Genomic DNA, 23,920 nt, shown 5'->3' on the forward strand with positions numbered 1-23,920 from the left:
GTTGCTGTGCGCGAACTTTCTCTAGTTGTGGCAAGCGGGGCTTACTCTGTTGCGGTGCACGGGCTTCTCATTGCTGTGGCTTCTCTTGTTGCAGAGCACGGGCTCTAGGGTACGTGGGATTCAGTCGTTGTGGCTCGCGGGCTCTAGAGCGCAGGCTCAGTAGTCGTGGCGCACGGGCTTAGTTGCTCCGCGGCATGTGGGATCTTCCCGGACCAGGGCTCGAACCTGTGTCCCCTGCATTGGCAGGCGGATTCTCAACCACTGCGCCACCAGGGAAGCCCCTAACCTTTATTTTAAATGGCTTCGTATATTCCCTTAAGTGGCTTGGCAGTGATTTCCATAATCATCTCTCATTTTTAAAAAAGTTAGGTTTCTTCATTGTTTGCAAAGCTAGGTTATTTTCATTTTTTCCACGGGATAGGAAAAAAAGCAAAAAGAAAAAATTAAGGAACTACTGCACTTTATGTGCCAGGGATCTCATTGAATCCCTTATCACAACTTTGGGGTCGATATTACTTATTTCCATTTTACAGAAGAGGAAAGAGGCAGGCTGGGGTTAAGTGTGTCACCCAAGGTCACACAGCAATTTTAGTGGCAGAATTGGGACTTGAACCAAGTTTCCTGACTTAAGCCGCCTCATTTACATTACAGTCTTCGTGTTTAATGGATTTTGCAGATGGGCTTGCTGTCCCGTCTGTCCGCCTCCTTCCGGTAGACGCACTTCAGAGCTGATCACGTTCCAAGTGGCACGGAGCGACCCATCCTTACCTACACTTCACCTTGTATAGCCGTGTCCTGATGTCACCTCAGAACCCCAAACACGGGGTCCTTCCTGTGGGAAGATGGGGATGGCCCCGGGACAGGCCCTCTCTCCCCTCCAGACCTCTTTGAGGCCTCCCCTTTCATGGCAGGTCACAGCACCCTTGAGGGCGTATTGGGTCTGGCTCCTAGCGAACAGCAGGTGGACCAAATGTTTCAGAACTCGACCTGGGAATGAAACCAGTCCAGGTGGGGACTGACCCTGAGACAGCTTGGGGCACTTGGTGGCCCTCTTCCTCAAGGAGGTTCAGCAGGCCACCCCTCAGTCCAGCCCTGCACTTTGGGCCTCTGCTTCTCCCTGTATCCCACTGTCCACTTGCTCCAGCCCTCCTCACCGGCCCAGATATCACAGAGGCACAACCTCAGAGCTGGAAGTGACCTCAGAGTGTGTATATCCAACACTGCCTTTTTTTTTGTCTTATCAAGTACAGTTTTTAGACTTTTTGTTTTTTGGCCGTGCCACACGGCTTGCAGGATCTTAGTTCCCCGACCAGGGATTGAATCCGGGCCCTAGGCAGTGAGAGCGCTGAGTCTTAATCACTGGATTGCTAGGGAAGTCCTATTGTTTTTTTTTGTTTAGACTTTTAATTTGGAAATGATTTGAGGTTTCCAGTTGAGTCACAAAGATACTACAGAGAGTTCCCAGTTACCCTTCATCCGTAACATCTTATAGAACTGTGGCACAGTGATCAAAAGGTAAGAAATTGATATTAACACTACCATTAACTAAACAACAGATTTTATTGGGATTTCACCAGTTTTCTGTTTCAGGATCCACCCATCCACCTTACAGATGGCCTAGTGGGTAGATGTGCCTCCTGCAAGGTCACCCAGCAAGCTAGTGGCAGGGCACAGGCTGAAGCCAGACCTCCTCCTCCCGGTACTCTGGGCTACTGTCCTCTCACCCTTCCTGCTTTGTCCAGGGCCAGGGCTGCCGCTCCCTAAATGACTTTAGCCTCACAGACACCCTTGCCCCACCCTGCCTGCCCGGCCTGTTTCCGAGGTTGCCTATACTGCCTTCCTGTTCACATGCACGTGTGTCCACAGGCCCCAAAACGGCTGGCTCAGGCCTGGCTCCCGTGGGTGCTGGGAGCACTGCACCACAGGGCCGACCAGTCCAGCCACTTCTGGCCACTGTGCTGCTCAGCCACCCACACCCGCCAGTGCTCTGCCCTCTGTGGGGATGCAGAGCAAACCTGACGGAGACCTACCTTTGTTTCAGGTTCTGGAAGTTTCTATCTCAGCCCCCCTCCCTCCCTTGGCTTTTCCAGTTCTGTCTTGGGGTCTCTCCTGACTCAGTCTGGTGTGTGCTCTGTCTCCCAACACCTTGAGAAAGTCTACTTTCTGTTGTCCCCCTCAGCATCTGCCAAGGCCTGGGTACACCCCCTCAAGGGCCCTCTGCCCGTGGGGCCCTTCACAGTTTACAACTGGTTTTCAAGTTTCTCATGTGCTCTTCATCACAGGGGTGATTAGGTCCACTTAACAGGAGAGGAGCGCTTTTCTCAGTGATAATGGGGGGAGTGGAGTCACGGTCTGCTGCAGCCTATGCTCTTCTGGGCAGTTAGGCCATCTGGTATTTATCTTAGGCTGCCTCTGAGACTCTCAGAGCCCTGCCCAGACATGACCTCACTCTCTCTCAAATCATTCCTGGGAGGCAGAAAGGAGTCTGGGACTAACACTGCCCCCACTTCACAGATGGGAAAATCAAGGTCTAAACACGCACACGCACGCACGCACGCACGCACGTATGTGCGGCAAATACATTGACAAGTTGCTCTGCAGTCCTGGGGGCCTGACTTCAGCCCTGTGAGTTCAGTTGTTTGGGACGTGACAGGTCTTGGATAGGGGTAGGGGCAGCAGCGTTCACCAAGTGCCTCAAAAGATTGCGGGTCCCCCGGGGATACTCCACAGCCTAATCCAGCACCCTGCCCTCCAGGGACCTTGCAGTCAGTTCAGTATGTGAGAAGGGCCTAAGGAGGCTGATCTGGTGTGGCTGGAATTCCCGAGAGTAAGGTCTAGTTCATGGTGGCCCTGTAGGCACATTTCATGAAAATGAGCCTTTGTGTGGTAGCAACAAGTGCCGTGGCCAGGAGGGCCCAGCCTGGAGGGTTGGTGGGCTGCCTGGTGGTGGTGATCCTCGCCAGACAGCCCATAGAACTCCTCTCATGATGTCTCACCTTCCCGACAGCCCTGGGAAGGAAGAGCTGTTAGGAGCATACAGGATGAGCAAACAGGCTCACAACTTATTCAGGGTACAGAGCCAGCCAGGGAGCAGTGGCTGGGCATCCAGCTCCAAGTCCAGCGCTTTGTCTGCTCCACCAAGCTACTGTTCCCCCCAAAAGGGACATGCCCAAAGCCAGCAGGAGGGAAAGAGGAGCCCTCACTGGGGCTGAAGAGCTCAGACTTGGCTGATTTCAGCTTCATTCCAGCTGGCCCTGCCTTCCTGTCCTGAGAGGAGGTTAAAGGAAGCCCTGAGGAGGAAAGATCAGGCTGCGGGGGAAGCAGGAGCTCCCCAAATCAACCCACACACCATCTCTCAATATTCCAGGGCTCCGCTAACTGCGGGGGCGGGGGGGGGGGGGCGGCGTACAACAAAGCAGGACCCGGCCCCTGCAGCGGAGAGGGCCCTGACCCTGCGAGGGAAATGCGGCAGGCAGGGAGGGGGCCGGGAGAATACTGAGGGCGGGGCAGGCTGATCTCTGCCCCAAATCCTGCCTTCCATCGCCAGGCACCCCTTGAGCATCCCAGCTCTGCTCCCTCACTCCTCTGAGCGCCTGTGGCATCTCCTGCCCAAACCAATATTTTAGTCCTTGGCTTATAAATCAGTTGACTTTCCATTATATGTCTATGTCCACGTCTCCAACTAGATCAAAATCTCCTCCAAGGCAGGAGCTCGTGTCCTTCCTGACACGTGACAGCCAAGTCCATTTTTAGTGAAGAAAGAAGGTTATCTGGGAAGTGTCATTTCGGGCAAGGCCATGGTTTATTTACGACAAAGGCTGGACAGTGGGTCCGAGCCTCGGGCCCGGGGACGTCATCGGGCTTGTAACGTCACCGTCGCTGGCCGCTGCGGCGCTCCGCAGCCTGCGGGCAGGATGACGTCATCGTCGGAACCGGTGCAGACAAGTGCGCGCGGGAGGAATTAGCTTGGCTGGCGGTTGGCGGCGCCGGGAAAGAGAGAGGAGAAACCGGTAGAAAGGCAGAAGCGGGGCGGGGTCCGCACTGCCAGGGCGGGGTGCCCAGCCCCTTTACGGACTGGCCCCGCCCCTTACGGACTGGCCCCGCCCCACCGTGCCAGACGCGAGCCAGCCAATCTGGGCCGGCCGCGGTGACGCGCAGCCTATCAGCGTCCAGGGCTCGCCGGGCGCTTCCGTTTTGCGAGCGCGTCCGGCTCGAGTTTGCAGGGGGAGGGTGTGAGGGCGACGCGTTCCACGGTCACCCACGTCCATCCCACCCGGCTTGGCCGGGCTGCGGGGGGGGGGGGGGGGGGGGGCCCGCCTTCTCCCTGGGGACCCGATGGCCTCGGAAGACCTGGCAGGGGCTCTGGCGGCCGTTCTTGGGGGCCGGGGGCTGCGCGTGCAGAGCTATGACTCGGGGCCGGCCGGGGAGACGCCGGCGCAGGTGCGGCTGCGGAAGAACGTCTGCTACGTGGTTCTGGCCGTGTTCCTCAACGAGCAGGTGAGCGTCCGCCCGTCAGGCCCACCGCCCAGGCCTCCGGGGCTCGCAGGCAACCCCGGTGGGGACAGAGGACATGCTCGCAACAGCCACCGCTTCCTGGTGTGTGGCTCTTCCCAGTTTTGCAAAGCACTCTCATACTTACATCTGAGCCTTGTGCAGCCCAACTCTGCGATTGTCCCGATGTACAAAGAAAGAAACTGAGGCCCAGGAGCCTGCCTGTCCCATCCCTCTAGGCCTCAGTTCCTTGAGGCTATCTTAGGCCTCTTCCTTTCCCCAGAATCTAGCACAGTGCCCGCCGCGGAGTGGGCGCTCTTAAAGACCTGTCCAGTGCTTCAGAGACCTCCCCTGGGTCCCATGGGCAGTAATTGCACAACCTGCACGTACACTCAGGTCTTCTGACCCCCTGTGTGATGCTCTTTTTGGTGCTGATCCCTGTACAAGTTGCTGTGACAACAGCTAGAAGGGGCTGGAGCCCTAGGTAGGAGTTGTACGGGGTGAGGGTTTGGGGTGTGTTTCAAAGTCTAGACTCCAGTGTGAGGACTGGCCACAAGCAGTTTATAAACCACAAGGGGAGGTGAGAGATATGCAGTGACTTATGCAGACATGAATCAGTGCAGGACACATGGCAGCCCTCGCTGGGAGGCCTAATCTCCAGCCCCTGAAGCAGCTCCCCGGAATCTTAGCCCCTTTCTGAAATGGAAACTTTAGTGCAAAGAGGGATGAATTGCAGAGGCAGCTGCAGTCCCCAGACACACAAGGGCCAGTCGCCTGGAGAGCGCCACAATTTCAGGGTGTCCCCCAGAATGTGGGTATTGAGCAGCTATATCTGAGATTTGTCATGGACTCAGGGCAAGCAAAGGCTGCTGGCTGTGCTGCTCCCCAGGAGCTCCCATCCCGGCTGTGGTGGGTGAGGATCCTTCCTCTCCCCTCAGGATGAGGTGCTTCTGATCCAGGAGGCCAAGAAGGAGTGCCGTGGGTCGTGGTACCTTCCCGCGGGGAGGATGGAGCCCAGGGAGACCATTGTGGAGGCGCTGCAGCGGGAGGTGAAGGAGGAGGCCGGGCTGCAGTGTGAGCCTTTGACGTTGCTGTCTGTGGAGGAGCGGGGCCCCTCCTGGATCCGCTTTGTGTTCCTCGCTCGCCCCACAGGTATGGCCCCAGTGGATGGCAGTGTGGGCAGAGGGCAGTTGACACCGTTTCCCCAGCTTGTCCTCAGGTGAGATGAGCCCCTGTTCTGGCTGGCACAAACCTGGCATCTCCAGATTCCAGCCTGAGGACTTGACTCGGGGCCTCCCCTGGGTCAGGGCTAGATGCCTGGGTGGCCCTTTACTCTGCCAGGCCCAGCACTTCCCTCAACATATACCTTTCCCCCTACCCTGTCACCTACATCACCCCCAGGTGGAATTCTCAAGACTCCCAAGGAGGCAGATGCGGAGTCCCTGCAGGCTGGCTGGTACCCTCGAACCTCGCTGCCCACCCCGCTGCGAGCCCACGACATTCTGCATCTGATAGAGCTAGCCGCCCAGTATCGCCAGCAAGCCAGGCACCCTCTCCTTCTGCCCCAAGAGCTTCCCTGCAGTCTGGTCTGCCAGCGGCTCGTAGCCACCTTTACCAGTGTCCAGACAGTGTGGGTGTTGGTGGGCACAGTGGGGATGCCTCACTTGCCCATCACCTCCTGTGGCTTTGCTCCCATAGAGCAGAGAGGTGGCATCAAGATGGCCGTCCTGCGTCTGCTACAGGAGTGTCTGACCTTGCACCACTTGGCTGTGGAGACCAAGGGGTTGCTTGGACTGCAGCACCTGGGCAAAGACCAAACCGATGGCATCTGCCTGAACGTGCTGGTGACGGTGGCTTTTCGGAATCCAGGTATCCAAAATGAGCCCCCGAAGGTTCGGGGTGAGAACTTCTTTTGGTGGAAGGTAGTGGAGGAAGACCTACAAAGCCAGCTCTTACAGAGGCTTCAGGAATCATCTGTCGTCCCAATCAACCGATAGGAGGCTGCCGTCAGTGGGCCAGGAGCTGGGTTCCCATGGGCAGTAATTGCACAACCTGTGCTTACACTCAGGCCGTCTGACCCCCTGTATGATGGTGTCTGTGCTTCAGAGGAGGCTTTGCCTCTAAGAGGCACCGGAGGTTGGTAGAGATCTTGTTGCATGGGGATCAGGGCAGTTCTCCTGGTTCCCAGGGGGACTTCCATCTCTTATGGCCATGGAGCAGATCCCTGCACTGCATCAGAAGGGACAGTGCCTTCAACCAAGCAAGGAGTTCAGAGCTCAAGGACCCAGTTGCCCTGAGGGCACAATGAGGGCACGACTTCCTAAGGGGATGTGAGGACTTTCTGGACCTGAGGTGGCACCTCTTCGTTTTCTGTGCCCGCCTCAGTAAAGGCCTCATCCAGATTCTCAAGCACTTAGAACATGGAAGGGGTGCTGGGGGAGGTCATTCCAAGGGAGTGGGTCCCTGGCTGAGTAAATAGGTGTTGCTTACTTTGCCTTCCCGCCTAAATGTCTCTGTGGGTTGGAAGTGAGCAGGAAAGGGGGGCTGCCATCAAGAGAAGCTCTTTCCCTCATCCCCCTGATACCACCCAGGCCTTCCCAGACAGCAGGCGACACTGCGGGTGACTGGCTGGCAGGCTTCCTTTGTCCACCATAGCCTGTCTTGGGCCCGCTGGGGCTCCTTCATCTGCCTGCCAGGTGACTACATCCCCTCCAAGGTTTGAGCAGTGAGAAGGCCAGGAGAAGCTTCAGGTGGGCGAGGAGCTGAGAGCTGCCCCTGGCTCTCTCCCCCAGTCTCCTTCTCCCTGAGCTTCTCCGACAGATCCCTCCCGACCTCGCTCTGCCCCCCAGGCTCCTTCCTCTGCCTTGGTACAACTCCAGCCCAAAGCCAGACCAAAACCCTCTCTTCATTTTCCCTCAGCTCAGCTGAATCATGGTAGGAATTATTTTTAGAAAGAACTTTACTGAATAAGGGAAAACCAAAGGAAATGAGGAAAATATATCACGCTACTTACTGCTATACACTCATCACTAACATACAGGTTTTGTTCTGAGCAGGGAAATACTTGACTGGGTTTCCCTTCTGAAGTAACTCCACTCTTGACACCGAAGGACCAGGATAACCTCAAAGACCCCCTTCCCTGCCTCTCTGGGCTGCCATCTTGTTTTTCTGGCCTCTGGGGCTGTGGTAGGAATACTCTTGTTCCCTCTAAAGACAAACATCTTCCAAATGAGGGAAACAAACCCTTTCATTCTGGTTTCCCTTCTCTCAGCGTCTGAGAGACCCACCGGTCCACATCCACATTGAAAGACAGTGATCTTCCATTATTTAGCCTATAGTAGTTTTCAACCCTGGGTGCCCATTAGAATCACCTGGAGAGCTTTAAAAACAACTGTGGGCCCACCCCCAGAGATGTGATTAACTGGTGGAGGGCGAGATTGGAGCACTGGTATTTTTAAAGGCAACCCACAAGGGGATGCTTTTAAAAAGCAACGAGGCGAAAGCCACGGATCAGGCCTCACTCTGCATCTTCATCTTCCCTGCCCTGGAGTACTCTTGGGGACCCCCCTCAGAGGGTTGCCACACGCATACACTTAGGGACAAGATTTTTTAAAATATCAGGTCCACTGTTCACCACTAAAGCAGTCATACCGCTCACAACATAAACACTAAAAAGGAGACTTGCAATACAGATGCCTCAGGTGGCCCATTCCCTCGTGGTGTCTCCAGGGCTGCCAGCTCTCAGCTGTAGGCAAGCCGTGCAAAAATAGTGCTGCTTGGCCAAGAGCGGCTGGTTCCTAGTTCCTGGTTCCTGGCAGGTGCTGGGGAACATCAGATCTGCACTGCCAGAGCCTGTCTCTGTTTACCACTCCCTCTCCGGCCCACACCACACACACACTGCCCCCCTACGCCCCTGTGCTGGAAAAGGAATTTAATTTGCCATCCTTAGGAAGATGGGCCTGAATCAGCAGTGGAGCCCTGGGCAGAAGGACACAAAAGGGCGCAGAAGAACAGGGCAGTTATGTCCACATAACCACACCATTTATTGCCGTGCTGTCTAGCGGGGGACACTGTGCAAATGCCCGAGTGCATTGGGGAGCAGAGTGTCTGACTCCCGGACGCTCAAACGTTTTCTGAATCAAAGAGTCCAGACCCAATTCACCCACTGAGCTCTGCTCCCCTGTCCCACACCAACGCCCACGTGCGCACACATACGTGTGCACACATAACATGCGCACACACGCGCACAGTGTCCTCCGGAGCAGCAGTTAAATCTTCCCCAGCTTGGAGGGATGCAGGAGAGGTAGAGGTCGTTGAGTTTCCTCCTCTTTCACGTCACCTCTTGGCAACCTGTGGACGGCTTCTAGAAGCAGCATGGGCAGAAAAATGAAGCGAGTGGGGCTCTGGCCTGCTCCTCCTTGCCCAGGAGTAAAGCCAGCAACTGCAGTTTGCTATGAGGTAATGCCTGGCACTGCCTGTGTGTTCCTGCAGGTTGAGACAGATTCAGGCCGGGTGGGGTGGCAGCCCCAGCCGTAGAGGTCACGCAGGGAGAACCACACCATGACCGGCTGGCTGCCTGTGCCCCAGCCCCCCTCCCCGGCCAGGCCTTGGGGGGCCCATGGTCCGGTGGGCATCTTGGCCTCACCTGGACCCAGAGCTTCCAGCACCGCTGGGATTGAATTCCATGGAGAACCCTGGCAGGATGCTAAGGGCAAGGCCTGGCCTCCTCCGGTCTCTGAGCCCCTCTGCCCAGGTGTCGTGGACCTGCCGAGACAGGTTCAGAAGGCGCCAGAGAGAAACCAGCTGGAGCTGGAGCCTGGCATCCAGCCCCCCCGGGCTCCCCAGGCCCTCTCCCGCCCTGGCTGCAGTTGCATCACGCTTCTCATAAGCGGCTGCCCCCACCTGGGCGTGGAGCATGCTTTGGGCATTTGCCATGAGGCTGTCGGGAATTGTGCAACAGTCTCCGGGAGGGCTGAGCGGGAAGAGGGGCTTCCCCTGCTGTCCACTGCCGCTTCCCCAAGGGTTAAGCCAAGAAGGCAGGGGAGAAAACTTCAAGTCTCGGCAGCATCTGTGGTACTTGGTGTGGCCGAGACAGGGCCGTGCCCGCATCTCTCTGGCCTGTGGTCCTGACCAGCCTCAGAGTCATCAGCTCACTCCCCGCTGTGCCCCTGGAATGAGTCTCAGGTCTTGGCCTTCACCACAGATGGCCCACAGAGACAGGTGACAGGCACAGGACACATGAAGCTCTGGGTCTGGGGGCTCACCTGGCCGTCACCCAGCTCCCCAGAGAAGGCCCCGAGGACACCATGCTGCCCAGAAAGCCATCTCTTTTGCTCCTTGGCTTCTGATACCTCGGAGACCCGCTCCTTGAAACCCAGTCTGGTAGAGCCAACAGGCCAAGGGCGTCTTGAGTTAACCCGAGAGTGGAAGCTCAGACCTCCACCCAGGCAGAGGTCCCCGGGATGTGAAGGAGACGGAGCCAAGCCCCCACCCCGGGAGGACAGTGGTGGCAGCAGTGCCAGGCGGGAGGCAGCTCTTGGGCAGAGGTGTCACGTTCCTGGTTCAGACGTGCCCTTCCGGGGGTTCGGAGAGGCGCAGGTGAGGACCATGTGGGGGGAACTTGACGAAAGCGATGGCAGCCAGCTCTTTGCAGAATTCCTCAAGGACTACCACGCCCTGGAGGAGGGTCTGGTGGTCCAGCCTGAGGGAGACAGCACGGCGGGGGTCACGGCTGGGAGGTGTGGGGAGTGTGCCAGCGTGATATCCCAGTGTCTGTGAGGGATCACCCGGCGGCAGCCACCTCTGACTGTCTGTGAGGGACCACAGGCCTCAGCAACGGGCCCTCCTCTGTCCCCGGCCTGGCGCCTCCCCCACCCGGAAGCCCTAGCTTTCCCACCCCAGGGCTCCTCCTTGGGCACCCGCTTCCCTCTGTTACTTACTGCTCCCCGGGCACCTGGCCCATCAGCTGCCTGCGCACCAGAAGCAGTTTGCCTGGGAACTGGGGCACCCTCTGAATTCTCTGCATCAAGTCCCCGATCACCTAGAGTGGGAACAAGAGGGGACTGAGGAGACCAGCGACACTGCCGCAGGGTCCCTGGCTCTGTCGCACCATGGGAGGGGGGTGGTACCAGTGCTTTCCCCTGGCGCTGGCAAGGGTGCCCACTCCTGCAGCCCCCGGCACCCCCGTCCTGTCCCCCTCCCTTCCTGTCCTCAGCATTGGCATGCTCCCTCTGGCCCGGGCATCCTTACCCTGACGAGCACAGAGAACAGGCTCCGGCAGCCAGGGGCCAGGTTGATGTAGGGGTCCAGGAGGTACTCGTGGATGAGGGGGTGGGGGAAGAGGGCGAGCCGGGACAAGACTGAGGTCACTTGCAGGTTCAGGCTGTACGGCTGGGGGGAGCACGGTGGACAAGCGAGGGTTGGCACAGGCGGTGAGCACTTCTGCGCCCCCCCCCCCCCACAGCAAGGCGCCTGGCCAGTGTGAACATGCGCGGGGGTTGGAGATGCATGTGATGTGTGTGTCACGGGTTCCCTGGGGCTGAGGACCAGGGCACGTCAGGGCGTGTGGAGCAGAGGCGAGACGGGGCTTCCCGCCTGGGGAAAGGTGGGGCTTGAGGGGGGTCGTGGAACCGGAAAAGAGAAGATGACTGGACCCCCACGGCTGGGCCCTCCTCTCCTGAAGGACTCCAGAGGCCTTCGCCCTGTGGCAGGGGCCCAGCCCTGTCAGGCACCTGTTCTAAAATCCGGGACATGCGGTCGAACAGCATTCGGAGGAAGTGACCCTCAAAGAAAGGCCGTTCGGGCTCATGGGGGTCCAGGGGTGTGGGAGCCGGCGGCCAGCCCCAGGGCGCCACTCGGGAGCTGCACTCCTGGAACTGAAACGGGAGGGGAGAGTTAAAAGAGGTGGACCCAGTGGTCAGGAGGCACCAGCAGACAGGGAGCCGCGCAGGCAGGTGGGGCTCGGGCACTTGGCCAGAGCTGGGAGCACCTCGGGCGGGAGATCGCAGAGGCAGAGGCAGAGTGTATTAACCCCACGCTCTGAGCGGCGAGAACTGGGCGCCGGCAGAGGCCTTGACACTCACCAGTCCGTAAGCATCGTGGACGTATGTGTCATATCCGGTCTCCTCCAGGAAAGCCGAGGTCTTGGCTTCCTCAGGAACGAGGCAGAGGAAACTGAGAGACAGGACCCGTGGTTTGGAGGTGCCCCAGCCTGGGCTGCCCTGCTCTCCCTGCTCCACCTCCAGCCCCGAGGGAGCACTCTCCCGGCTGCACCCCATCAGGGCTGTGGCCAAAGACGGAACAAAACTCAGGTGGCTCAGAGTTCCTGACCTGCTCCTACCTGTTGACAATCTCGGTCACCGCTGTTTTGCCATCAGGGTTGGTGACGGGGGCAGGGGGAGGCTTCATGGAGGGTTGAAAGCTGGAGTCAAGGAAGCCATCCGTGAAGTAGGGGTCTTCCTCCAGATCTCTGTGCCAAGGCAGACAAGCGAGGCACCAGTGAACGCAGGAACTGGTGTGGGGTGCTGGGGGCCGGCGGCGGGGGGGGGGCTCCCGGACGGTCCGAGGCCTCCCCGAGGCGCTGAGCTTCACTTACAGGGTGTCCTCGTAGCTCTCGGGCTCGGGCGAGCCCCGGGCCACGTAAGGGCGGCCCTCAAGGTGGCACAGGATCAGGCTGTGGATGATCTGCTCGTGGGGCTTCTGGAGCAGCTCCTCAAACAGCCGCAGCGTGGCGATGCTGATCTGGGACAAGAAGCGGTCAGCAGGACACCCCTTCCCCATCCCGGCCTCTAGAGGTGCCTGGGAAGTGCTCACCCAGATAAGAGGAGTCCCCCTAGGAGAGGGTCACCTCCTCCGGCCGGGGGCTAAGGTGGCAGGTTTTAAGGGGAGCAGATGGGTGTTGGCCCAGGAACCAGAAGTCTGGCTGGTCCCTGTCCCATTACTGATTTGAGGTGTAGTATCAGGCAAGCCCACTGGCTCCTCGGAGCCTTAGTTTCCATGTCTAAAAAATGGCCCGGAGCTGTCAGCTTCAAACAAGCCAAATGAATATAAAAGCATTTTGTAAGATAAAAAGTGCCATCACAAGTATGTGATCACAGAAAATTAACTGCGTGACAAAAGCAGTTTGGCTACCAATCACTGGGTCACTGCCTTTTTCTGTTTTTTTTTTTTTGGCTGGGGGTGGGGGTGGGGAGTTGGGTTTCAATGGCCTCAAAGGTAGAACCACCTGGAAAGCTAATGCAAATGGGAAGAAGCTTCAAGAGTCCCTTGGGCAGGGGCTGGGGGCCAGGGAGCGGTTAGAGAGGAGGGCCCACCCGCCTCACCTCATCAGAGAGGTGGTCACAGTGCCTGACGAGGTGGCCGCCCAGGGTGTGAGGGCTGTCCTCGGGGGCTGCAGGCTGCTGGTCCGTGCCCAGGAGGAAGGCCACGGCCTCCCGCAGCAGGGCAGGGGAGCGGAGCTGGCGCAGCATGGCCGTGAGCAGGGCGGTGGAGGTCAGGACGCTCTGTTCAGACCTACAGGGAGGGTGCGCTGAGCCAGGCGGGGGCAGTCAAGACCAGAGTAGGAGCAGGGAGGGAAGGGGTGTAGGGGGCAGCACCCTTTCCTCGTTCCCTTGCATCTTCGGCTGGTATTTCTCTGCCCACACCCCACCCCTCCTGAGGTCCTAGAGTCCAAGGGTGGGAGGCCTTTGTTAGCCCACGTAGCTCTGAGCCACGAGTGTGTCAGGGGAACAGGCAAACATCAACTGACGGAGCCCACAGATTCCCATGACTCTGGACAAGGAGGTCCCTGGTCTCAGGCGCAGGAAGGGGCTTGGTGGGGTGGGCGGTTCGCCCAGACTATGGCTACGCCCAAGGGAACTGCACAGAACTCACACATGCAGGAGCTGGGGCTGCAGAATCTCCACAAATAACTTCTCAGCCACAGACTTTGCCAAGGCATCCGAAACCACCTGGGCGCCAAAGAGCATGTCTTAAACACATTTTACCTCCGATCGACCATTTTCCACTGAGAAACAGCTGTGTCCTTGCACAGAGCCTAACAACAGGTAGAGGGTCTCTGCTGACCCCGGGCCCTACCCAGCTCCCAAGAGACCCCCTGGGTCCTTGAGGTAGAGACACGAACAGAGCACCATGAAGCGGGGGACACCCGAGGAGAGCCCTGTCATCGCCCACCCCGCTCACCGTGTGTGCCTCTGTGATGAGGTGGTCGCAGTAATCAAACCAGCCCAAGAAGGCAGCCAAGGTCTCCTTGCCGGGGAAGGAAGCCTCATCAGACGGGGCACTGGGTAACCTGAGGGAGAGCGAGGGAGCTTTGTGAGGCCTGCTTCAGGTACGTCCAGGAAGCTGGGCCCTTCTGCCCTCTGCCCTAGAACCTCTGTTGCTGGGGGTCAGTTCTACTGGGGGCTCTGAGGGCAGAAGCCAAAGTGATGCTTTCCTGGAAGGCGAGAAGGCCCTTGGGCATGGGCTGTAACCTCAGGAAGAGGGTGGCCAGCAGGGGTCCCCATCCCCCCTGGAAAACAAGAAGAGCCGCTACTACCGGGAAGATGACGGGCAGGGCTTCTAGCCACTGAAGATGCAGCCCAGCCTTCCCTGGCCAAGCGCCTACCTCCAGCTGATGCCCTCTAAAGCGGCAATGTCTGCGGGGTCCAGGAAGCTGGGCAGGGACTGGTACAGCTGGCAGAGGTGCTCGACGATGGCAGGGCAACAAGGGCTGCTCTGCACCAGGTAGGTGGCAGCTGCCTGGGAAGCCACGCTTACCAGGAGCAGCAGGTTCTCCTGGGCCTTCAGGGCCACCCGACCTTTCTAGGGGATAAGGGTACGACTTCAGTGACGTGCGGCTGATCCCCCAAGTGCCCTCCCAGCAACTCGCCCGCCCCACCCCTGCTCCCTGCGTCTCGACAGCCGGCACCTTGCTCTTGCACAAGCCAATCAGCGAGGTGATGAGGTTGCTCTCCCCAGTCCCTCCATCGGGCTGCTCGGTCTCAGCAGGCAGCTGGGGGCTCAAGGCCCGGGCCCCGCAGGCACCCCTGTCAGGAGCTTTGCTGTGGGGCTGCTCCTCGTTCTTGATGCCGGCTGCCTCTCTCGGCAGGGCGGTGGCTTCTCTGGATGCCTCCTTCCTACCGACGGTCTTTTTACCCTGCAAGGGAGGCTGCGTGAGGCCAGGCTGTGGTGCAGAGCACCCCCCACGACGGCCCCTTGGGAATACAGGGTGGGTGGCTTCGGCGTGGAGCTGGAGGGGGAGCTGCCTGAGCGCCTCCCCGGCACCTGCTCCATCCTTCTGCTTCTTCAGAAGGGCCACAGGGGATTGCCCTGGGGTCTGGGCCCTCCCGCTCCTGTTCCCCAGAGGCGCTCACTTCTAGAATATAGGTGAGCAGGGCTGGATCCTGCTGGATCTTGGAGCAGAGGACAGTGGTGAACTGCACCTCCTCCTTTTCTGTGAGGGATCCAGGAACTGTCCCACCAAGTCGGAGAAGTTTCTGGAAGCGGAGCAGGACAGAGACAGAGGGGAATGGGGTGGCAGGGAAGAGAAGGAAGAATGGGGCGGCAGAAAAAAAACCCCGTGCACGACCATCGGTTCAGACTCAAACCTGCGACATGGGTCCTGATGGAGAAGCTGGATTTGGGGGCTTTCTTAGAGTCTCAGAGGGTGGAGTGTTTTTGTAGAGAAAGTTCCGGTGCTTTGGGACTGGCCTAGGAGCACCCCTAGCTTTTCTTGAAAGCATAGGCCTCACCCCCAGACACCCCTTAGCTTCTGGGCCCCTCACCTGCACAGGCCTGTGGACGCTGAGGTAATGCAGGAGGGGATGCTGCACCTGGGCCAGAACCTTGCTGAAGAACTGGAGCACCTGCTGCCGCATGCCTGGCGGGTACTGCGGGTCAGGGGACAGAGTGCCTGTCAGTCAGGCGGCGAGGCCACGCCCCCACCCGGACCGCTCCTCCCCTCACTGCGCGGAGGGGCCTTCTCCGCCAGCCTCCCTCCCTCACTCTTGGCAACTGGCCTCCTCTATGCTGCCAAGCCCGCTTCTTGCTTTTTTCCTTTTTCTTTTTGGCCGCACATGCGGGATCTTAGTTGCGACCAGAGATCCAACCGTGCCCCCTGCATCAGGAGCGCGGAGTCTTGACCACTGGACCGCCAGGGAAGTCCCGCCCCCTTCCTGCTTTATTTTTGTCCATAACCTTGTCTTTATTGAACATACTATACGTGGGCTCCTTTGATTATCCTGCCTCTCCCCAACTAGAATTTTCGTCTGTTTCAATCACTGCCAGGTCCCCAGTGCCTAGGACACAGACTGGCACATGGCTGGTCCTCAGTACATCTTTGATGAACGAATGCGGACTGAACGAAAGGAAACATGTCCTCAACCCGGACGACAGCGAGAACAGGCCACCAAAGCAAATAAGCAAGGGCCCAAAGCCTCGGGGTGTTCTGAGACAGCCTCAGTGCCCCGCCCCCAGTGTGGGCACCGGGCACCGGGAGGAGCACAGGTAGACCTGCCGGACACCGGCTCAGGTGGAAAGTTCCAGAGGCACCGGGGTCCTGCCCACCTCGGCCTTGCCCAGCGTGCACAGGGTCTCCAGGATCTTGTGCTGCAGCAGGTACTCCAGACACGGCCCCGCCTCACCGGCCGCCGCCTGCTGCTTCTCCTCGTACACCAGGATATCCAGCATCTGCTTCAGCCGCCAGGGAATATCTGTTTTCTTGGCCGGGGTGTTTTCATCTAATCAAGATTCAGGAAACAAGGTGAATGGGGTGAAGAGGGGCACTCTGGCTGGATGGGGTCAAGCCCACAGGGCCTAGCGGGTGGAGGGAGGTGGAAGCCAACCTGGAGCAGGCCAGGTTAACGCTTTTCTTCAAAGACCAGAGGAAAGGGAAGTTTACAGTTGATGCCTCTCTAGTTGAAAAGACAAAAGACCTTCTAGATGAAGCCCAGGATACAGCCCTCTGACGGAGCATGTGTGCAGGCCCCAGCACTTTATGAGAGGAAAGCAGCAGCATTTTTTCTCTGAACCCTGGGGCCTACAGAAGGACACCTGCTAGGGCTTCAGGCCTGCTCTGAAGGGGCAGAGTGAGCCCTGGGCCTGAGTGAGAAGCTATGGGCCCAGGGGTCTCTGTTATATTATTTAGAAGCCATCTTCGATCAGTTTCCTAACAGATAACCTCCTGGGGCCTGTTTATGTCTCTTTTATACTCAAGGAAGGCAATACTCTATTTTTTTTTACAAAGCCAAAAAAAAAAACAAAAAAAAAATCCATGCATGACCATGGGTTCAGACTCAGACTCACTGCACAGTGCCCAGATCCTGACGGAGAAGCTGATTAGTGGGGTTTTCTTAGTCAGTCTCAGAGGGTAGAGTATTTTTATAAAGAAAGTTTTGGTACTTTGGGACTGTCCTTGGAGCACCCCCTAGCTTTTCTTGAAAGCATAGGCTTTTAAGCAGGGCAGCTCACCTCGCCCACCCCTACATCTCCAGTCCAGGGACCAGTCTGGAAATTAACAGATTGGGCCCAGGTGAAGCCCCAGGTGGACCCAAGGCAGTTCTAGATCTTTTCCTAGTCTCTGGTAGCTTGGGGCTCCCTGTCAAGAGATCTTCAGTCTAAAAGCTGCAAACTTCCAGATGTAAAATAAGTCCTGGGAATGTAATGTACAGTATGGTGACTATAGTTAATAATACTGTACTGTATATTTAAAAGTTGCTAACAGAGAAGATCTTAAAAGTTTTCATCACAAGAAAAAAAACTGTAGCTATGTGTGGTGACAGATGTTAACTAGACTTATTGTGGTGATCATTTCTCCATATTTCCATATATTGAATCAATATATTCAATTGATTACACCAATTATATTGGATTGGCCAAAAAGTTCGTTCGGGTTTTCTGTAAGATGATACAAAAGCCCAAACGAACTTTTTGGCCAACCTAATATGTCAATTGTATCTCAGTTAAAAAAAAAAAAAGGGATCTTCAGTCTAAAGCAATCGTTCTTAACTGGGGGTGATTTTGCCCCTGCTCCCCAGGATATTTGGCAATGTTTGGAGAGCCATTTATGGTTATCACAATGGGGAAGGGGTGCTACTGGCATTTACTGGATAGAGGTCAGAGTTGCTGCTAAACATACAGTGTACCCCCCCAGCCCCCTACAACAAAGAATGATCCAGTCCAGGTGTCACCAGTGCCAAGACTGAGGAACCTGGTCTAACAAAACGCTCAGAGGGTCCCTCAGAGTGTCCAAAGGCCACTTGTAATTTCTTGGGTTGGCTCAGGCTGGAAATAAAGCCTTTAGGAAAGGTGTAGGCTGGAATCAAACCCCAGTCTGAACTCCAGGAGGTGGAAGGCTAGGGATGCAGGAAAGGTTACCTGGCAACCAGTGCATCTCCACCAATCTCAGCATACTGACTACAAGGCAGCCAATGAGACGCTGCCCCCTCAGTGAGTGATCCTGATGGGCCCAGATGACCCAAGGCTTTGGCTGTTTAGAGTGTCAGCTTGGGGAGAAGGACCAGGTGTGCTACATGCCTTGCCAGGTCTCTACAAGAGAAATGCCCTCTAAGTTGGCTCACAGAAAAGAGGAATTTATTCCATTTCTTTTCTTTAATCAGTAAGCCCTAGGCACAGGGCCCAGGCACTTGGGGACTGAAGGCCTGGACATTCTGCCCAACTGGAAGCTGGGGGCAAGTGGCATTCAACCTCTGGGTTGCAGAGTCAGGCCAGTGAGACCTCAGCCTCCCTGTCCCCACTCCTACCTCACACAGGTCCCCTCCCAGAAGGTCAGGGTGGGGCAGCCCCCACTCTGAACTCTTGAGCAGCGGATGTCACCTTCCTCAGGACACCTGCATCTCTGAGCTGCAGGGTGACTCCACCCACACCTTCCTCCCTGCTCCCTCCAGGGATCCCTGCGCAGAAGGAGACCAGGCCGCACCTGTGCTTTCAATGTAGTAGTTCGTGATGCCCTTCCAGTGTTCCACAAAGGCCTCCAGCAGGTCAATGCTGGGCTCCCGCTGTGGAGAGAGCAGACACAACCTAAGTGGTCGCCACCGGCACTCATCAGAAAGGACATTCCACCATCTGCTAAGTGTCGGACGGGTGCTAGGCCCTGGAGGAGGCACCGTGATCCTGGGTTCTCAAATTGAATAGTTACACATTTTCTCCAGGACATTTGCACATTGTCTCCCTATCTGCCAACAATCTCCTGGTTCCTCTCCTCAGACCCCCTCTCCCTCCTGGAAATGCTGTGACATGAGCACATGTCATGATTCTATATCCCCTGTCCCAGAGCAGCTAAGACTGATGGTAGGGGAAACAGACACAGAAACAGATCATTTCTATATATCGTGGTTATGCTACGACAGAGGTACATAGAGGGAAACAGGAGAGCACCCCCAAAACAACAAAATCAAAATGATACAGATGGAAAATGTGGCAAAGACAAAGCTTTCGGGTCCCTCTCGGTCTGAGAGTCTGAAAATCCGGGTTGAAGGCCACGACAGCTCAGTTCAGCCAGACAGGTAACGTTAGAGGAATATTAAGAAAGTGCCTTACTTATAATGTGCTGCATCTTTTGTCCACGGCTGCAGGCCGTGCACCCCTAGCTCCTCTCCGCTCTGCTCCTGTCCACATCTCCTCTGACTCCTTCGATCGCCCCGGGGGGAATTCTGATCTGCTGTGAGCAACCCCAGAACCTACCCCCTTTCCCAAAGTGCTCTCTCCATTTCCATGCCCCAGCTGGAACTAACCTTGAACTGGTAACAACCAGTTCCCCTGAAAACTTCTCCAAAAAAGTGCATTTCTTCTCTTTTCTAGCAGGGTAAATGTTCGCAGGAGAAAAACTCATAGTCCCTACCTATATCCCTACCTCTTGGTCTTTGCTCCGGCCACTCCTCTGTCCAGGAGCCCCCGTATCCCCCTACACCTCTCTAGGTCCTAGCAGTCCCCAGTAAGGTCCAGCTCAGGGCCACCACCTCCACAAAGCCACCTCTGCGGTCCCCAGACGCATCTCTAAAGTCACGCTTTTCTACACCACAGGACGGGGTGTCTCCTCCTTCCATAACTCACTCAGTAGGTACCTGTTGAGTGCCTACCACGTACAAGACACCACGCCTGATGTTACAAGCCATACAAGGCTGTCTAAGAGCCAGTCCTCCAGAAACGTGCCGTGGAGGAGAAGAGAATATAAAACACGCTGAATAACTCCACTACTGAAGTAGTGTGAGAACACAGGAGAGGTGGAGAACGGCCTTTGGGCGAAGAGGGGTCACTTGCAACAAGTGGAACAAAGAGGCTTTACCGAGGTCATGCGGGAACTAAAACCTGAAGAGCTGGGTCTGATTTCAACAATTAGAGAAATAGGAGAGACATTTCCTGGAGAAGGAACTTTGCAAAGCACGTCCAGGCCAAGGATGGATTGATGAGTGTGTGGGGCCTTGAATTTCTTGGCCAAACCAAAAAGTCCGATTTTGTTTTTAATTTTAAAATTTTTTTATTGTTTTGCAGGCTGCCGGGTGCAGGTCAGTGACATCAGAACTGTGTGAGGAAGAGTCATCCGGCGGGTGTGTAGGAGACAGACACAGGATAAATTCTTAGCAGACCATTATGACAAGAGGAGGAAGCAATCACACTGAATCAGAGGCCTTGAAGTATTCCCCCGGCCTTGGCGGCCCAGGCAGTCTTTTCTTCTCTCAAAGTTCGCTGTGGGGACCACGACTTACAGGAGTGGCACCTCGCACAGTCGTTCCAAACACACCGTCCATATGGAGTGACTGCATCTTATCACGTTCTACGTGATGCTATTATTGTTGGGTGAGCAGTCATCTCTCCAGGAGACTGTGAGCTCCCTGGGGCCAGGGTTCTGTGTTTCTGCCTGCCCCTAAAGGGCTCTGCACAGAGTGATTACTCATTGATATTTACTAAATATCTCAGCAAACTCCTTCAGCCTCTTCCATAGTTCCTTGTCTCTGGGAAAGCCCTCTGACCCTTGACCACGCTACGGTCATCGCACAAGCCTGTGATGGGGTCTCATCTAGCCTTAAAATTCATTTATAGTCTCCTAAAGCCTTAAGCTGGACTTAAATCAAAAAACAACAATCCAGGGACTTCCCTGGTGGCACAGTGCTTAAGAATCCACCTGCCAATGCAGGGGACACAGGTTTGAGCCCTGGTCGTGGAAGATCCCACATGCCATGGAGCAACTAAGCCTGTGTGCCTCAACTACTGAGCCTGGGCTCTAGAGCCCGCGAGCCACAACTACTGAAACCCGTGTGCCACAACTACTGAAGCCCGTGCGCCTAGAGCTGGTGCTCCGCAACGAGAAGCCACCGCAATGAGAAGCACATGCACCGCCAACAAAGAGTAGCCCCCGCTCGCCACAACTAGAGAAAGCCCGCACGCAGCAACAAAGACCCAACACAGCCAAAAATAAAAAATAAATAAATTAAAAAAAAAAACAATCCAGCAAGAAAAGGAGAAACAGGAGAACAAAGGTTAGCCAAAACAGACTGTTAGAGCTAAGAAAGCAGGGGGTAATCTTTACCTGAATCTGTTATTAGCTACTGTAACTCCAGCCCAAGGAAACTGCACCAAATGCTTAATTTTTAAAGATAATATTATATTTACAAATAATGCTAAAGATTGCTATTCTATTTTGTCAGAAGAGGGCAGGAAGGTGCACTCTTCCTCTTTAACTAGGAGTCAAGCAACTTGCTCGGGGTTTTAACCTGGTGACCCAGCCCTGGGAAGACGTATGATACTCAAGCTTGGGGGTGGGAGGGAGAGGGGTCCCCATCTCTCCTGATGGTTGCACGGGGCCAGCCAAATTTCCAGGGCATCATCTATATGTTGTATACTGAGGGGCCTAAGATCACCTGCCTAAAAATATCCCCCTTGACCAGCAGTACTCCTGCAGCCACTGACACTGAAATTTCCACATAGGAAGCATTAGAAATTCACTTCTCAGGTCTAGGGTCCTGTCTATCCAGTCCACCCATCTTGTGTATGCAGCTTTCCCAGAGAGGTATGAAGGAGTGTCAGATTACTTTCTAAAATGACAGCTATTTTGATTGGGGACAGGGAGGAAGGGAGGAGAGATCATTTCGGAACCCCCTCCTGAGGCGGGATGGCCGGAGGCTCCTGAACACCAGCAAGGGCAGGGCTAGGGCAGGTGGGAGAGGAGAAAGGGCAGAAGCTTTTCACTTTCTTCACAAGTTTGCTTAAGGCTGAGACTGGTTTCACTCATTAACAAGCTCTGATTTGGTGTGTGTGTTGGGGAGGAAAGCGATGGAACCCAAGGGTGTTTCTCCTGAGAACATGTAATACACTCAACTGATCAATTAGGGGGAGGGTTTATACTGTGAGACAAAAGAATTGTTAACTTTACAGGCAGAATCTTGGCAGGGTTGCTTTAACTGGAGGGCATCCCGCCTACCCTAGCTAAAGGGCACTTTTATCTCGCTCAATGAAGAGAACAGCCGCCGTGGGCGCCTCTCAGCAGCCTTCAACCCCAACAGAAAATGGCAGAAACACACACTCCCCGTCCCCGCTGGCCGCCCCAGGCCGCACTGCAGCTGGCCTCTCCTGACTCAAGGTCAGTGGGGCTCGGGCTGGCCTGGTGTTGAGACAGCATTCTGGAAACTGCGCTTGTACCCTGCAGCCGGCTGTTTCCTGGGCTAGGCGACCCCCCGCCCGCCGGACTGTATCTGTACCCTTCCTGGGGACTTGGCCAGTCCGGGGCCTGCACTTCCCAAGTCCAAGGTGAGAGGGCAGACTGCGCCTGCGTGTGGTCTTGGAGGCGGCGAGGGCTCGGAACCAGGGTAAGGGGCAGCTATTTTTTAAGGCCGGGTGACCAGGAACGGAGGAGCGTGGGGGAGGAGGAAGGCACCCAAGCTGGGGGAGGGGCCTTGGGGAGAATTTTGGGAAGAAACTATTGGGTGACTAGGGATCATTCGGCACAGAGGAGTTTGGGAAAGGGAGAGACTCGGGGAGCAGGAGAAATAAACAGGAAGCAATCCGGGGAGAAGGGTTAGGGGGCCGGAGCGACCTGGAGAGGAGCTGGGAACACGCGCGATCCGGAAAGAAGCCCCTGGAAGCGGGGAGCGCTGCGCAGGAGGGGCGCGGCGGGGGAGCGAGGAGGCCCGGGAAGGGGCACCACGGCCCGGGTTGGGGGTCCCTTCCTGGAGGCGGCCCGCACCCTCCGTCCGCCCGCGCGCCGGCCGGCTCCTCCCCCGGCCCCAAGCCCGCCCTTCCGGCCCAGGCCCCGCGCGCCCCAGCGTCCCCGGCCTCACCGCCCCCACGGCCTCCTGCAGCAGCGCCCCGAGCCGGCTCAGCATGACGGCGGCCCGGCTCCCGGCTCCCGGCTCCCGGGCGGCGGCGGCGGCGGCGGCGGAGCTCCCGGGCGCAGGCGGCGACCCGGAGGCGCGGCGAGGGAGGCGGGGCCCCGGCCGCCCCGCCCCCCCCCCGCCCCCGGCCTAGCCCGGGGTCGGAGAGGAGGCCGGCCGCCAACGTGGCCGGGCCAGGCAGCGAGGAAGAGCCCTGGGGTCGGGGGCGCCGGCAGCCGGGGCAGCGCAGGGGCAGGGTCAAGTCCGCCGCGGCCTCTTGGGGAACCAGGAGGCAGCGAGCGAACTACCCTTAGAGAAGGGCGAGTGGAACCAGACAGGTTTTTCCCATGAGGGATGAGAAGGTTTGTGGGTTCTGGAAGTCTCTAGACTTTCCTCGTGGGACCCCGTAATGCCTTAGCCTCCCATCATATGATGTCGAGGGTCAGCAGAAATACATTTTGAACAGCTGACTGCCATGTGCTCAGGAAGAATTTCTTTCCATTCCTGGGGGAATGGGGGCGTGGAGCGGGGAGATGGGGAATGGGCTTTGAACTGGCAGAGCTGGCTGCTCGAAGGTCCCCTTCCTAAGGGCCCAGCTTTGAACATTCCGGGAAACCCTGCTCTGGTTGAGGGTTCTGCCTGTGTAATTTTTGGCCATAATTTCCCCAGTGTGTCCCCCCGAACAAACACACACACACACACACGGGAGACACACCTGTTTCCTTATGCGTCTAGAAGGGCAAAACGGGGCCAGCGTGACTTCTTTCCCCCACCCCTGTCCAGCACAGTAGCCACTGGCCACTTGTGGCTATGGAGCTGAAACGGGCTAGTCCTAATTGACATGTGCTGAAGACATGTCAGACAAAGGAAAGAATGTAAAATAGTCACTAATGATGTTTTATGTTGATTACAAGTTGAAACGTAATCTATTAGATAAATTGAGTTAACCAAAGTATATTATAAAAATTAATTTCACTTGTTGCTTGTTACTTTAAGTGGATACAGTGCTGGTCCAGAGGTCCTGCAGAGGACATCACACTGGCCTCGTTTTGCCCTTCTAGACGCACCAAGGAGAGAAACAGAAGGTGGGTCTCCGGTGTCGGGGACACACGGGGAAAGTTACACCC

General features: G+C 56.6%; 2 protein-coding genes across 2 annotated transcripts; one reads left to right on the forward strand and one right to left on the reverse strand.

The window, feature by feature from the left end:
- The first annotated feature begins 4,310 nt into the window (after nucleotides 1-4,310).
- On the forward strand, nucleotides 4,311-6,986 carry NUDT18 (nudix hydrolase 18). The gene is made up of 3 exons (XM_057547844.1): nucleotides 4,311-4,497; nucleotides 5,430-5,643; nucleotides 6,190-6,986. Exons 1-3 carry the CDS (start codon nucleotides 4,336-4,338, stop codon nucleotides 6,486-6,488), a joined length of 675 nt encoding a protein of 224 aa, XP_057403827.1. The 5' UTR covers nucleotides 4,311-4,335; the 3' UTR covers nucleotides 6,489-6,986.
- Nucleotides 6,987-8,516: 1,530 nt separating this feature from the next.
- Nucleotides 8,517-22,909, reverse strand: FHIP2B (FHF complex subunit HOOK interacting protein 2B). The gene is made up of 17 exons (XM_057547843.1): nucleotides 22,761-22,909; nucleotides 18,407-18,485; nucleotides 16,036-16,208; nucleotides 15,255-15,359; nucleotides 14,844-14,966; nucleotides 14,399-14,626; nucleotides 14,096-14,292; nucleotides 13,672-13,780; nucleotides 13,363-13,439; nucleotides 12,813-13,002; nucleotides 12,086-12,231; nucleotides 11,831-11,959; nucleotides 11,574-11,664; nucleotides 11,223-11,366; nucleotides 10,741-10,881; nucleotides 10,431-10,531; nucleotides 8,517-10,192 (listed from the first exon to the last, which is right to left on the reverse strand). Exons 1-17 carry the CDS (start codon nucleotides 22,803-22,805, stop codon nucleotides 10,054-10,056), a joined length of 2,217 nt encoding a protein of 738 aa, XP_057403826.1. The 5' UTR covers nucleotides 22,806-22,909; the 3' UTR covers nucleotides 8,517-10,053.
- Between the last annotated feature and the right edge of the window lie 1,011 nt (nucleotides 22,910-23,920).

This window comes from Balaenoptera acutorostrata, chromosome 6, assembly GCF_949987535.1.
Source record: "Balaenoptera acutorostrata chromosome 6, mBalAcu1.1, whole genome shotgun sequence".
NCBI classification, from domain to species: Eukaryota; Metazoa; Chordata; class Mammalia; order Artiodactyla; family Balaenopteridae; genus Balaenoptera; species Balaenoptera acutorostrata.

What these genes read in the sequence shown, in the direction of transcription:
- NUDT18 (XM_057547844.1), top strand. Translation starts at nt 4,336, where the DNA reads ATGGCCTCGGAAGACCTGGCAGGGGCTCTGGCGGCCGTTCTTGGGGGC. An exon ending in CCGTGTTCCTCAACGAGCAG is followed by an intron (nt 4,498 to 5,429) that starts GTGAGCGTCCGC and finishes CTCTCCCCTCAG; the next exon opens with GATGAGGTGCTTCTGATCCA. An exon ending in GTTCCTCGCTCGCCCCACAG is followed by an intron (nt 5,644 to 6,189) that starts GTATGGCCCCAG and finishes TTGCTCCCATAG; the next exon opens with AGCAGAGAGGTGGCATCAAG.
- FHIP2B (XM_057547843.1), bottom strand. Translation starts at nt 22,805, where the DNA reads ATGCTGAGCCGGCTCGGGGCGCTGCTGCAGGAGGCCGTGGGGGCG. An exon ending in GCGTCCACAGGCCTGTGCAG is followed by an intron (nt 14,967 to 15,254) that starts GTGAGGGGCCCA and finishes CTCCGCTTCCAG; the next exon opens with AAACTTCTCCGACTTGGTGG. An exon ending in GGCCAGGTGCCCGGGGAGCA is followed by an intron (nt 10,193 to 10,430) that starts GTAAGTAACAGA and finishes TGTCTCCCTCAG; the next exon opens with GCTGGACCACCAGACCCTCC.